The sequence below is a fragment of the Myotis yumanensis genome, unplaced genomic scaffold (genome assembly GCF_028538775.1).
Source record: "Myotis yumanensis isolate MYYU_CA2020_CCGP unplaced genomic scaffold, mMyoYum1.0.hap1 SCAF_16, whole genome shotgun sequence".
NCBI lineage: Eukaryota > Metazoa > Chordata > Mammalia > Chiroptera > Vespertilionidae > Myotis > Myotis yumanensis.
In genome coordinates, this window is record NW_027223767.1 from 12942830 (window position 1) to 12957798 (window position 14969).

Below are 14969 nucleotides of genomic sequence, written 5' to 3' on the forward strand. Positions count from 1 at the left end.
TCCTGGTTCATAGGTTGATGCTCAACACTGAGCCATGCCAGCTGGGTTGCTTATTGATTTTAGAGAGAAGGGAAAGGGAGCGGGGAGAGAGAGAACATCAATCAGCCAACCTCTGAACGGGCCTGAACCAGGAATTGAACCCACAACGTTTTGGTATATGAGATCACACTCCAACCAGCTGAGCCACACCGGCCAGGGCTGTTTCTGTTATTTTTGTTTGTTTGTTTGTTTGTTTTAACTTTTTTTTTTTAAATATATTTTATTGACTTTTTACAGAGAGGAAGGGAGAAAGATAGATAGTTAGAAACATCGATGAGAGAGAAACATCGATCAGCTGCCTCCTGCACATCTCCTACTGGGGATGTGCCCGCAACCCAGGTACATGCCCTTGACCGGAATCGAACCTGGGACCCTTCAGTCCGCAGGCCGACGCTCTATCCACTGAGCCAAACCGGTTTCGGCTGTTTGTTTGTTTTTAAACAGCTTTATTGAGACATAATTGCCAAAAATAAAGTACACATATTTAAAGTGTACAGTTTAACTTTTTTAAAAAAAATATATTTTATTGATTTTTTACAGAGAGGAAGGGAGAGGGATAGAGAGTTAGAAACATCGATGAGAGAGAAACATCAATCAGCTGCCTCCTGCACACTCCCTACTGGGGATGTGCCCACAACCAAGGTACATGTCTTTGACCGGAATCGAACCCGGGACCCTTGAGTCCGCAGGCTGACGCTCTATCCACTGAGCCAAACCAGTTAGGGCCAGTTTAAATTTTGATATTTGTATATACCCGTGAAACTGTCCAAATAATCAAGATAGTAGCCCTAGTTGGTTTGGCTCAGTGGATAGAGTGTTGGCCTGGAGACTGAAGGGTCCCGGGTTCAATTCTGGTAGGGAGCACATGCCATGGTTGCAGGCTCGATCCCCAGCGGGGGGCCTGCAGGAGGCAGCCAATCAGTGGGTCTCTCTCTTCATTGATGTTTCTATCTCTCTCTCCCTCTCCCTTCCTCTCTGAAATCTATTTTTAAAAAAATAATAAACATATCCATTATCCCCCAAAGTTTCCTTGTACCTCTTTGTAATTCTTCCCTTCAGCCCTTTCCCCATCCCCTAGGTAACCACTAATCTGCTTTCTGTTAGTATAGACTAGTTTGCATTTTCTAGAATTTTGTGTAAATGGATCATACAGAACGTATCCTTTTTGTCTAGCTTCTTTCACTTAACAATTATTTTGAGATTCATCTATGTTGTTCCATGTATCAATAGTTCATTCCTTTTTGTTGCTGAATATTATTTACTTGATTATTAATAGTAATCAGTCTGATTATCCATCCACCTGTTGATGAACATTTGGGTTATTTCCAATGTCAGGCTATTACAAATAAAGCTGCTAGGAACATTCATGTACAAGTGCCTTTGTACAAACATGTGCATTCGTTTCTCTTGGGAAATACCTAGGAGTAGAATGGCTGGATTGTATGATAGGTGTATATGTCACTTTTTATGAAACCGCCAAACTGCTTTCCAAAGTGGTTGTAGCATTTTACACTCCCATCAGCAGTGTTTGAGAGTTCTGACTCATCTACACCCTCAACGACACTTAAGATAGTCACTCTTTTCTTAAATTTAAAATATTTAATTAAATTTATTGGGGTAACACTGGGTAATAACATTATATAAATTTCAGGTGTACAACTTTATAACACGATCTGTGTATACTCCATTGTGTGTTTACTGCCAGAAATCTAGTCTCCCTGCCACCACATACCTGACCCCTTTACCCTCTTAGTTCTCCCCCAAACCCTCTTTCCCTCTGGTAATCACCATTCTGTTGTCTGTACCTATGAATTTGTGTGTGTTTTCATTTGTTGCTCTTTTGTTTTATATCCCACATATGAGTGAAATCATATTCTTGTTTTTTTCCATCTGATTTATTTCACTTAGCATGATACTCTCAATTTTCACCCATGTTGTCACAAATAAGTTGATCAGTCTTTTTTTTTAAAAAAAAATACATTTTATTGATTTTTTACAGAGAGGAAGGGAGAGGGATAGAGACATCTATGAGAGAGAAACATCAATCAGCTGCCTCCTGCACGCCCCCTACTGGGGATGTGCCCACAACCAAGGTACACGCCCTTGCCTGGAATCGAACCTGGGACCCTTGAGTCCGCAGGCCCACGCTCTATCCACTGAGCCAAACCAGTCAGGGCATTGATCAGTCTTTTAAAATCCAGAATACCCTTATCAGATTTTAATCAAATACATGAGAATTGGTTTGGATTTCTAATATTTGTCAGTTCAATGGGTGAAAGGTGATATTTTACTAAAGTTCCGTCTGATTAGTCATGGCTTAAAGCATCCCTTTAAACACTTATTAGTGCTTTGGCTTTCTTTTTAAAAAATATATTTTTTTTATTGATTTCAGAGAGGAAGGGAGAGGGAGAGATAGAAACATCAATGATGAGAGAGAATCATTGATTGCTTGCCTCCTGCACACCCTCTACTGAGGATCAAGTCTGCAACCGGAACTGGGGCATGTGCCCTGACCAGGAATTGAACCGTGAACTCCTGGTTCATAGCTTGATGCTCAATCACTGAGCCACACCAGCCAAGCTGTGCTTTGACTTCTTTTTTTGGTAAATTCTCTCCTTATAGTTTCTGCCTGTTATCTCTATTGGTTAGCAACATTTAAAAAATTAAATTGGTTCTTTGTCAGACAAACATTGCAAGTATTTCCCTCATTTTATCTGCTGCCCATTAAATTTTCCTCATTGAATAGAAATCCTAGTTTTGGTGTAATCAAAATGACATATTCCTTTATGGTTAACTAGAGGCCCGATGCACGAAATTTGTGCAAGAGTAGGCCTTCCTTCCCCCAGCTGCCAGCACCGGCTTCCCTCTGGCACCCAGGACCCTGGCTTCTCTCGCAGGTTGTAAGGTCTAATTAGCACATTGCACTTTTATTATTATAGATGATTTTAAAATGTTGCGTATGTTCTTTTCAATCTCTACACCACAAAGACTGTTTAAACATTTTTTTCTTCCAGCCCTGGATGGTGCACTCAGTGGTTAGAATGCCGTTAGCCTGTGCACCAAAGGGTCAAGGGTTCGATTCCCAGTCAAGGGCAGGTACCTGAGTTGCAGGTTGGATCTCCACTCGTTGTGTGTCTATGTTTCTCTCTCTCTCTCTCCCTTCCCCTGCTTCCACTCTCTCCAAATCAATGGAAAAAATATCTTTGAGTGAGGATTAACAAAAAACATATATTTATTTTCTTCTTCCAATAACTTTATAGTTTTACTTTAAAAAAATTTTATTGATTGATTTGAGACAGAAGAGAGAGAGAAACGTCGATTTGTTCTTCCACTTATTTATGCATTCATTGGTTGATTCTTGTAAGTGCTCTGACCAGGAATGGAACCCACAACCTTGGTGTATCAGGATGACATTCTAACCAACTGAACTACCCCACCAGGGCTTAGTTTTACTTTTCACATTTAGGTCTTTTTAACCCATCTGGAGTACATCCTTGTTTCAGGTGTTAGAGATCCAATTTATTTTTCTCTTATTTAGCCATACTTACCACATATCAAATTCTGATATATAAAAGTGTCTGTAGCCCTAACCGGTTTGGTTCAGTGGATAGAGCGTCGGCCTGCGGATTGAAAGGTCCCAGGTTTGATTCTGGTCAAGGGCATGTACCTCGGTTTTGGGCATATCCCCAGTAGGGGGTGTGCAGGAGGCAGCTGATCAATATTTCTCTCTCATCGATGTTTCTAACTCTCTATCCCTCTCCCTTCCTCTCTGTAAAAAATCAATAATATATATATATTTTTTAAAAAGTCAATAAAATATATTTAAAAAATAAAAAATAAAAGTGTCTGTTTCTGAGTGCGGATTCTGTTTTATTGGTGTAGCGGTCTGTTCTTGCACTAATACTGCCCTGTTATTAAGTCTACAAGTGTCTGTTTTTCACGATGCTTTGTAGCAAGTTTAAATTTCTGGAAGGGCAAGACCCCTCTTGTTACTCTTCCTTTTCAATGTCAACTTACCATTTGTGGTCTTTTATTTTTCCATACAAATTTGGGGGTAAACTTATCAAGATCTTTTTTTTTTAAATTGGTTTTTTATTGGTAATGTATCAAATAATAAATTTCCCTGGGGACATCTGATATCTTTGTAATGAACTATTTATTCAGGTCATCTTCTATGTCCCTTATTAGAAATAAAAGTTTTTTTTTCCATCGAGGTCTTATGAATACTTGGTTAATTGCTAGGTGCTCTATAATTTTGTCACTGATGCAATTTAAATGTTATTTTTTATTGCATTTCCTAATTAGTTATTACTGGTGTAGTAAAATGCTAATGAAATATATTTTATGGAAAATTTTTTTTTCTTGTATATAGCAACCTCGATGAGCATCCTTGCTGGTTCTAGTAGTCTCTGTTGATTCTGTTTGCTTTTCCAAGTAGGAGATTATGTCATCTGTAAATCAGTTTTATATTGTCCCTTTTAATCTTTGCACTACTTATTTATTTTCCTTCCTTGTATTAATCATGACCTTTAGGACTTTGTCAAACAGTGAACATCTTTGTCCTTTTTCCATCATAAAAGAGATTAGTCTAAAATTTCTTCATTAAGTATAAAAATTTCCTTTCTGGGAGCATTTGAGATCTTGCTCCCTGTTTGACTCAAATAAACTCATACAAATAAAAAGAATTTTCTTTCTAATCTTTGTTTTCTAAGAGTTCTTATCATAAGTAGTTGTTGAAATTTATCAAATGCTTTTTATGTCTATATTTATAGATGAAATGGACCTTTTTAAAAAATATATATTTTATTGATTTTCCACAGAGAGGAAAGGAGAGGGATAGAGAGTTAGAAACATCGATAAGAGAGAAACATCGATCAGCTGCCTCCTGCACACCTCCCACTGGGGATGTGCCCGCAACCAAGGTACATGCCCTTGACCGGAATCGAACCTGGGACCTTTCAGTCCGCAGGCCGACGCTCTATCCACTGAGGCAAACCGGTTAGGGCTGAAATGGACCTTTAATACTTTTCTCACATTATCTTTTTCTTGTTAATTCTCACCTGAGGACATTTTTCCCATTGATTTTTTTAGAGAGCGTGGAAGGGAGGAAGGGGGAAGAGAGACATCTTACATCCATTGGCTGCCTCCCCCAGGCTCCCAGCACATGCCCTGGGGGTGGGGACCCAACCTGAGACCCTCCTTCGTGCAGAGGCCGCCATTGCTGTAACCGCACTGAGCCATACCAGTCAGGGCGCTCACTTGATCTTGAACTGATTTCAGAGGCACGATTACCCTAGCTTCATAAAATGAGCTGGTCACGTTGTCACTCCTCAGGAACTGTATCTTAAATATGTGCTCTCGGCTGAACCACAGGGGATCATCTGGCCTAGCCTCCTGTTTCCTAAGCAGGCAAAATATCTCCACTCCTATTTTACAGATGAGACCATTGAGGTCCAAGAATAAATTTCTGTTTTATTCATTTATTTTTTTAATGTGTTGGTTTAAGAGAGAAAGGAAGCGAGAGATCAAAGGAAACATTGATTTGTTGTTCCACTTATTTATATATTCATTGGTTGATTCTCTTTTTTTATCCTCCCCTGAGGGATTTTTAAAAATGTATATGTTTTTATTGATTTTAGAGTGGAGAGAGAGGAAGGGTGAGGGAGAGAGATATCAATGTGAGAGAGAAACATCAGTGGGCTGCCTCCTGCACACCCCTTGCTGAGGACCAAGCCCACAACCCGAGCATATCCCTGACTGGGAATATAGTCGGAGGCCTTTAGGTGCGTGGGACAATGCTCAACCAACTGAGCCACACGGGCTGGGAATTTTTTTTAATTGATTTTAGAGAGAGAGGAAGGCCAAGAGAGAAACAATGATGTGAGAGAAACATTGATCAGTTGCCTCCCAAACCTGCCCCGACCAGGGATTGAACCAGAGACCTACACGTGCCCTGACAGGGAATTGAACCAGCAACCTTTTGGTGTTCTGTAGGATGCTCCAACCAACGGAGCCGCCCAACGAGACAATTTCTAAATGAGGTGGAATTAGCCCTGGCTGGGGTGTTCAGCTGGTTAGAACGTTGTCCTGATACCCTAGTGTTGTGGGTTCCATCCCCAGTCAGGGCACACCCGGGAGTCAACCGTGAATGCATGGGTAAAAGATGTTTCTCTCTCTCTCTAAAAAATAAAATCAATAAAACACCTCTCCCTCCCCCCAAATAAAACCGAGGTAGAATTAGAAGTTGGAATATTCGCCCTAACAGGTTTGGCTCAGTGGATAGAGCATCAGCCTGCGGACTCAAGGGTCCCAGGTTCGATTTGGGTCAAGGGCATGTATCTTGGTTGTGGGCACCTCCCCAGTAGGGTGTGTACAGGAGGCAGCTGATTGATGTTTCTCTCTCATCGATGTTTCTAACTCTCTATCCCTCTCCCTTCCTCTCTGTAAAAAAAAATCAATAAAATACATTAAAAAAAAAAAGAACGAGGATAGCAAACTGGTGGCCTGAAATCAGAATTTAAAAAAAAAAAAAAAAGAAGAAGAAGTTAGAATATTCTATCTGCCTTGGGACCTAACTAGTAAAATAAAAATCAGTGATCAATATAATAATTAGGTTTTTTTAGTAATAATGCATAATCTATAATAATAAAAGCATAATATGCAAATTGACTGAATGGCCAAACAGCAGAACGACCATCGGGACAACCACACTATGACACGCACTGGCCCCAGGCCAGCCAAGGTGGGTGCCATGTGATTGGTGGGAGGCCCCGCCATCGCCCCACGATTGCCCCAATGAGGGTGGTAATCAATCCCTCTGCCAGGCGATGGATCTCGGGGCTCCCGGACTGTGAGAGGGCACAGGCCCAGCTGAGGGATCGCCCGCCACCCCCCCCCCTCCCCAAGTGCATGGATTTCGTGCACCAGGCCTTCTAGTATTAAAATAATATTGCAAGTTTCCAAAGTTTATCAGTTTTTCAGAACCCAGAACACTTTCTTATAGAAACAAACAAGTTAGTCAGGTTTCCATACCAGGTTGCTTACCTCATCATATCACCAGTCATTTCCATGCTGTGGTGTATATCCCCTAATCTGACCCAACCCCCCAACCAGGCTAGATCTTTCAGACTCTCTGTGACCTTTGAACTCCTTACATTCCCAGCCTGTTCTCTGAATGTTCCTTTGCTAGACCTTATTACAATCTGGCTGTCTGCTCTAACCGGTTTGGCTCAGTGAATGGAGCATTGGCCTGGGGACTGAAGTGTTCCAGGTTGATTCCAGTCAAGGGCACGTACCTTGGTTGTGGAGTGTGTACCAGTAGGGGGCGTGCAGGAGGCAGCTGATCAATGTTTCTCTCTCATCGATGTTTCTAACTCTCTATCTCTCTCCTTCTCCCTTCCTCTCTGTAAAAAATCAATAGGATATATTTTTTAAAATGTGGTATATATTAAAAAAAAATCTGGCTGTCTTGGAGGACACACTTCCTTGTCAGCTCTTTTAACAGAGGCTTGTTTTTTATCTTTTTAAAAAATCCGCCGAAACCGGTTTGGCTCAGTGGATAGAGCCTCGGCCTGCGGACTGAAAGGTCCTAGGTTCGATTCCGGTCAAGGGCATGTACCTGGGTTGCGGGCACATCCCCAGTAGGGAGTGTGCAGGAGGCAGCTGATCGATGTTTCTCTCTCATCGATGTTTCTAACTCTATCTCTCTCCCTTCCTCTCTGTAAAAAATCAATAAAATATATTTTTTAAAAAAATCCTCATCTGAGGATATTTTTCCAACAATTTTTAGAGAGTAGAAGGAAGGGTGGGAGGGAGAAAATGAAGGAGAGAGAGAGAGTGAGAGAGAGAGAGAGAGAGAGACGTGAGAGAGACACATCGATTGGTTGCCTCCCGCACATGCCCTGACTGGAGCCAGGGATGGAATCTGCAAGGAGGTACCTGCCCTTGACCAGGAATCGAACCCGTGACCCTCCAGTCTGTGGGTGGATACTCTAACCACTGAGCAACCGGCCATGGCTTGGTCTTATTTCTTATACTTCAGGGTCTGGAGCTGGGAGTATTGCTCCCCAGTGCTGCTTCTAGACCAATATTCTTCCTTCATCCTTCAAATCCTCTGCTCCTTTGAAGTGCATGTCTGCAAGTGCATCACTCTCTGCCTCTAATTGTTGCTAGGGTCTCCCAGCTGCTCTTTCACCCACACTCACCGAGGACTTTAACTTCCTCTTCACACTTATGTCCCTATCACTGTTGTTGAATTCACAATCCATCTGGGTTCTCCATCTAATTGTAGCCTCTCAACCTTCAGTCTCATCTCCAATGATTTTTCTTTCTAGCTCATTCCTAGGCTTTGTCATCTCCAAAATCAACCTCCTCTGATTTACTGAACTTGAACCTCCCATTCCTGATGATCACCTCCCAGCCTTCCAGTTCATTTACTCGTGTATTTACGCGTGTACTCCCTTCACGTCATAGAGACCTCTAAACCATTGGTCCTATCCCTTCTTGTACCATCTACCAACCCCTTTTTTAAGTTCACGCTCCTTCTTACCTAATTTATATCACTGATCTAACATAAAACACTCTCATGCAAATACCTTAAAAATCCCTTCTCTCTCTTTTTAGTAATCAACCTTGGTTAATCCCCATGATCCATCTACTTGCTCCTTGCACCCATTTTTTATTTTTATTTTTATTTTTTTAATATATTTTATTGATTTTTTACAGAGAGGAAGGGAGAGAGATAGAGAGCTAGAAACATCGATGAGAGAGAAACATCGATCAGCCACCTCCTGCACATCTCCTACTGGGGATGTGCCCACAACCCAGGTACATGCCCTTGACCGGAATCGAACCTGGGACCCTTCAGTCCGCAGGCCGACGCTCAATCCACTGAGCCAAACCGGTTTCGGCCCCATTTTTTAAATTATTATTAATCCTCACCCAAGGATATCCTTCCACCTTCCACTGGTTTTTAGAGAGAGTGGAAGAGAGGGGGAGAGACATACACAGAGACAGAAACATCGATGTGAGAGAGACACATTGATTGGTTGCCTCCTGCATGGGGATCAAGCCTACAACTGAGGTACATGCCCTTGACTGGAATCAACCCCTGACTCTTTAGTCTGTGTCTGTGGGCTGAGGATCTATCCACTGAGCCAAACGAGCCAGAGCTGCACCTCCCCCCCTTTTTTTTACTGTCACATTGGGGTTCAGGGGTAGATTCTACTGGCATCTAATCAGTAAAAGTTAAGGATGCTAAATATCCTATGCACAGGACCATCACCCATATTAAAGAATTATCTGACCCCAAGTATCAAATGTGTGAGGTTAATAGAGCCTGCTTTAAATTAATATTACAAGTCTCAAAGGGGCAGTTGACACAGGGTCTTAGCATTTGCTATGACCTCTGGCTAGAACATGATTCTTACATGGCTGGCTTCTTATTCACGCTTCCCAAAAAAGTCTCCCCCAGGAGTGGAGCCAACCTCATCACATTAACCTGGTTTATTGCCTTCAAAACCTCAGCCATTTTGTTTATGATTTTATTGTCTGTTTCCCTCTCTCTAGAATGTGAGTCACGTGAGCTGTGTCCTTATCTTTCTTGTTTACAGCTGTGTCCTCAGTGTCAAACATGGTGCCTGGTACATTATACAGGCACTCAGGAAGTATTTATTGAACACATGGGTGAAAATATAGTTAGTTTTCAAATTTATTCATCAAATATTCTTAAAATATATTTTTATTGATTTCAGAGAGGAAGGGAGAGGGAGAGAGAGAGATAGAAACATCAATGATGAGAGAGAATCATTGATCGGCTGCCTCCTGCATGCCCTACCCTGTGATCAAGACCGCAACCCGGGCATGTGCCCTGACCGGGAATCGAACCATGACCTCCTGGTTCATAAGTCAACGCTCAACCACTGAGCCACGCTAGCCAGGCCATTAAATATTTATTGATGATAAAACCCAGACACATCTCTGCCCTCTTGGAACTTAGTATAGTGGGAGACTGACATTGAATAAATAAGCACACAATGTAAATAGTTTCAAACTATGATAAGAGCTTTGAAAGTAAAGTATAGGTAAGTAGCGGTGACAGCATTCAGTAGGTGATCTGACTCAGTCTGAGGTGGGGTAGCGAGGCCAGGCCTCCTAGGAGAAGTGATATTTGAGCTGATAGCTGAAGGATTAGTTGGCTGGCTGGGTAGAGGAAAGTGGGTGGGGGTAAATGGACAAGAACATCCAGGCATTGAGAACAGAGTGTGCGAAGGCACTTTGGTGGGAAGTATGTTTCAGGAACAGAAAGATGCCAGTGTGGCTCAAGCAGTCTGGTATGGCATTTACCAAATCCAGCGGAGCAATAGGAGCAAAGGAGTGCCATTGGAAGATAAAAGGCTTTTCAACAGGAAGTGACAAGATTCTCGAAGTTTGTTTGAAAAAAAAAAAGTTACTTCCAGAGACTAGATTTTATTATTATTTTTATATATTTTCATTGATTTCAGAGAGGAAGGGAGAGGGGAGAGAGATAGAAACATCCATGATGAGAGAGAATCATTGATAGGCTGCCTTCTGCATACCCCCTACTTGGGATCGAGTTTATAACCCAGGCATGTGCCCCTGACTGGAATCGAACCTGGGACCCATCAGTCCACTGAGCCAAACCAGCCAGGGCCAGAGACTAGATTTTAGAAGGATGAGAAGGGAAGCAGGGGATTGGTTTGGAGCCAGTTAGTGTCCAGGCAAGAAGGGATGGTAGCTTGGCCTGAGGTGGTGGCAGTGCGTGTGGAGAGGAGTTGTATATACTTAAGTAATGAGAAATATGGAATTTTAGAGTTGGAAAGCACCTTTAAAAAAACACCATTGCCCTAGCTGGTTTGGTTCGGTCGATAGAGCAGCAAGCGGCCTGCGGACTGAAGGGACCGGGTTAGATTCCAGTCAAGGGCACATGCTGGGGTTGCAGGCTCTATCCCCTGTAGGGGGTGTCAGTGATTCTCTCTCATCATTGATGTTTCTATCCCTCTCCTCCTCTCCCTTCCTCTCTCTGAAATCAATTTTAAAAAAGTAAAGAAAAAAAGACCATTAACCCCAAAGTAGAAAAAAATGAATGAATAAAAAGAGTTCATTAAAGTCTGCATTTTATAAAAAACAAAACAGGTTAATTGACTTAGTACGAGGGCCCCTTTAATATGTTTATTTAATACAAGAAGGAAAGACCTACAGAGACATGATTAAGAAGGAGGAACAAAAATGGGAAATGCATGAGAGTTGGGGTGGGGAGGAAGTAGATAGAAAAATGAAGTAAGAGAGCGTAAGCAAGGTGTGCGAGTCTGGGAGGTGTGACAAGGTGGGAGGCGAGGAAGACTGGGAGGAAACTGGGCAGGAAGATGCAAAGACAGACGAATTGGTGATGCTGGACTCCAGGAGAGCTGGAGACAGGGAGGGTACAGAGGTAGACTGAGAGGGGAGTGAAATAGGAAGTGGAAAAGGCGGGAAGGGGGGAGGATAAACTAGTGGGAGGAATGAGCGATGTGGGGTGCTGGGAGAGATATCCAGAGGGAGGATGGGGAAATAGTTTGGGGAGAGTCAGAGAAGAAACCTGAGGGTGAGGTGGGAGCCTGCGAGCCGAACCCAAGGTCACATTAGAGCCAGATGTTAGGGAGGACAGAGCGGTGGGAGAGCCCGTACAGATAGGCTGGTCCAGGCTCAGAATGAAGGAGAAATGGGTGTATGGCTGGGGGCTGGGGGGGCTGGGGGCTGAGGGGGGGGGGGGTAAAAAGGGGAGTAGGAGGGAGAAAGAGGCAAAGGCGAAGGACAAGCTTGAAAAGACTTCAAGGGCGGGAAGGAGGGATGTGACCAAGGCGGCACCGGAGCCCTTACCTGCACCCCGTCTTCAGCCGGCTTCTGGTGTCAGTGGGTTCTTCCTTCTGTTACAAGGCCCCTGATGCGGGTGGGGATAGTGGCTGCTGGGAGGGCCCAGGCACTAAGTCATGTCAGGGATGTGCATGGAGGGGACCAAGAAGACGGGAGGGCGTGCCTGCAGGCCGGGTGTCCGGTGGAGGGCCGGGTAGGTGGGCAGCGGACCGCGGAGGGGGCGCGCGTGCCTGGGTGGCTCTGGGTGGCGACTCCAACACGGCTGCTGAAGGGAGAGGGCGAAGGATTGGAGCCAGGACGGGGTCGGCCAGGAGAGGAAAGAGAAGGGAAAGGAGTAGAGCAGAAGGTGGGGGAGAGGGAGGGCGGGACGAAAAGCGCCTAAAGGGAAGCCTAGAGTCCCCGCGGCGGGAAGTGAAGGGGGAGCAGGGCGGAGCGAAGGCTGGCCGGGGGCGTCCCCGCGTCCCTGGCGCACCTGTTGGGGCGCGGGGAAGGCGCATCCCGGTGCCCGACCGAAGTCCGGTCCTGCGGGGTTGACTTCCGAGAGGCCGCCGCCTCCTCCCCACCTGTGGTCACAGACGGGCAAGTGAAGGGGCGTGACCCTGGTGCTCAAGTTTCTTCCTCTATACCTGGGAGAGGAGGGGTGGGGGCCAGGACTTCCGGCCCAGGTGAGTGTCCCTTCGGTGACGTCAGGTCACCCTTGGCCGCCCCTCCGGTTCCGCTCCCCCTCGCGCTCCCAGGCCCCGCGGGGGCGCGCCCCCGACGCCCTACATATACTCGGTGCGCCGCACCTGTCCGCCCGCATCCGCCCGCCCGCACCCGCCAGCTCACCGCCGCTTGCACCTCGGCCCCGGGCCGACAGCCCAGGGTCCAGCGGGGACTTCAGCACCCGGAGCCGCCCCTTCGGCGCCTCCACCTTTTGTTTGGGAAGCGTCGCCGACAGCACCGGAGGGAACGGCCTGGACTCCGGGGATCGCCTTTGCCGGCCACTAGTCCTCGGAGCGTAACCTGTTCCCTCTGCGGAGACCCTCGCCCGCCGGAGGGGCGATTGGTGTTTGCTTCGGGTGATAAAAACTTCGCAGTCACTCGACCAGAAACTGTTTTTGCGCTTTGGGTGACTTATAACCGCAGCCCCAGCCGTCTGGTGGGCTCGCCCCTCGAAGTTTCCTTTGCTGCCGAGGCTCCCGCCCGCGCCCCTCGTCTTTGTGAGGACGGAATGGCCAACTCGGGCCTGCAGCTGCTCGGCTTCGCCATGGCCTTGCTGGGCTGGGTGGGCCTGGTGGTGTGCACCGCCCTCCCGCAATGGCAGATGAGCTCGTACGCGGGCGACAACATCATCACAGCCCAGGCCATGTACAAGGGGCTGTGGATGGACTGCGTGACGCAGAGCACGGGGATGATCAGCTGCAAAATGTACGACTCGGTGCTCGCCCTGCCCGGTAAGGCCGAGACCGACGGGGCGGACGCGCCCAGGGCCGAGGTCAGGGGTGGGTGGCGGGGCCTCGCGCCCGACGCCCTGGGTTGCCTGGGAGCCAGCGGGGAGAGGAGGGAGCGGGGAGCGGGGAGAGGAGGGAGCGGAGGCTCCCTGGACGGGGCAGTGGGTGCCGGAGCGGGCGCGTTCTGGCGGCTACACCGGAGCCGCACCCCTACCCCAGCTCCCCAGGGGCGGCCGGGCGCTGGCCGGGGTCTCCTCCGCCGCCCCTGGCTGGCAGTGGCCTCTCCTACGCCCGCCCTGTTCTCTCGGACAAAGGGTGGCGCGGGGTTCGGTGGAGGAGCCGTGCGCTCTGGTCTGACCGAGGCAGATGCCTGCGGCCTCTAATCTTATCGACCGATTAGACGAAGCCGCAAACCCCGTGGCCTCGATAGTGGGGTCAGACCCGGGCTGAGGCCGTCGTCTGCGGCCCGTGCGGAGCCTCCAGCCGCCGCCTCCGCGGTCCCTTCCCCCTTCCCCCTGCCCAGGGCAGTTTCATCGAAACCCGGGCGCCCCGGGCGAGTCGCAGAGCTGAGGCAGGGCGGGGCGGAGCCGGAGGCCCCGGAGCCGGAGCCGGGATCCACCCAGAACCGGCCCGGCTTTGGGCAGCCGCGGGCTCGAAGGCTGGGGTGGTCCGAAGGCTGCTGCCTCCCGGTAATGAAAGGCCTCCCTCCTCCCTCGCAGCGGCCTTTCAGGCCACCAGAGCGCTCATGGTGGTGTCCCTCGTGCTGGGCTGCATGGCCATGTTCGTGGCCACGATGGGCATGAAGTGCACACGCTGTGGGGGAGACGACAAAGCGAAAAAGGCCCGGATAGCCATGACCGGAGGCATCATTTTCATCGTGGCAGGTGAGTCACAGGTCCAAGGTAGCCTGAGGGCTCTGAGGAGTCAGGGCGGACGGGGTGCTGGTTTGAGGGGTCTCACAGTATCTACATCCTCCTTGTCTCTCTAGGTCTGGCTGCTTTGATAGCTTGCTCCTGGTACGGCCATAAGATTATCACAGACTTTTATAACCCTCTGGTCCCCATGAATACTAAGTAAGTATGGGAGTCTTGCCTCCTTAGGGAACAGGTCTGGGGTCTGGAGAGACAGGCCAGGGTTTCTGACCTCAATCCCCTCTCCCCACAGGTACGAGTTTGGTCCTGCCATCTTCATCGGCTGGGCAGGGTCTGCTCTGGTCCTCCTGGGAGGTGCACTGCTCTCTTGCTCCTGCCCTGGGAGTGAGGGCAAAGCTAGGTATGGCGCACCCCGCTCTTACTCCAAGCCCAGCTCTGCCAAGGAGTATGTGTGAGCTGGGACTCCGTTGCCCCAGCCTGGCAACCTAGACACTTGAAAGGACCTGGGGCAGGATGTGCGGCGGCAGCCCTGGGTCACACAGTCCTGTACACCATGTACAGTTCCCTGGGGACTGGGTGGGAGAACAAAGGAGGGGCGGATGTGCTTTTTGTACAGTAATAAAAAGTATGTTTTGGAAAGTAGGCTTCTTTCTTTCCCTTCAGGGCCTCTGCTTTTTTCCTACCGAGATCCTTGCAGGGAGCCTGGAAACTTAGTACACCTGTTTGAGCTATAAAACAAACAGAATCCCCCCAA

The 14969-nt window shown here is 47.3% G+C and overlaps 1 protein-coding gene across 1 annotated transcript; it reads left to right on the top strand.

Moving 5' to 3' along the window:
• Positions 1–12620: 12620 nt before the first annotated feature.
• Positions 12621–14854, top strand: CLDN7 (claudin 7). Its single transcript, XM_070395176.1, has 4 exons — positions 12621–13346; positions 14063–14227; positions 14332–14416; positions 14508–14854. Exons 1-4 carry the CDS (start codon positions 13124–13126, stop codon positions 14668–14670), a joined length of 636 nt encoding a protein of 211 aa, XP_070251277.1. The 5' UTR covers positions 12621–13123; the 3' UTR covers positions 14671–14854.
• Positions 14855–14969: the final 115 nt, after the last annotated feature.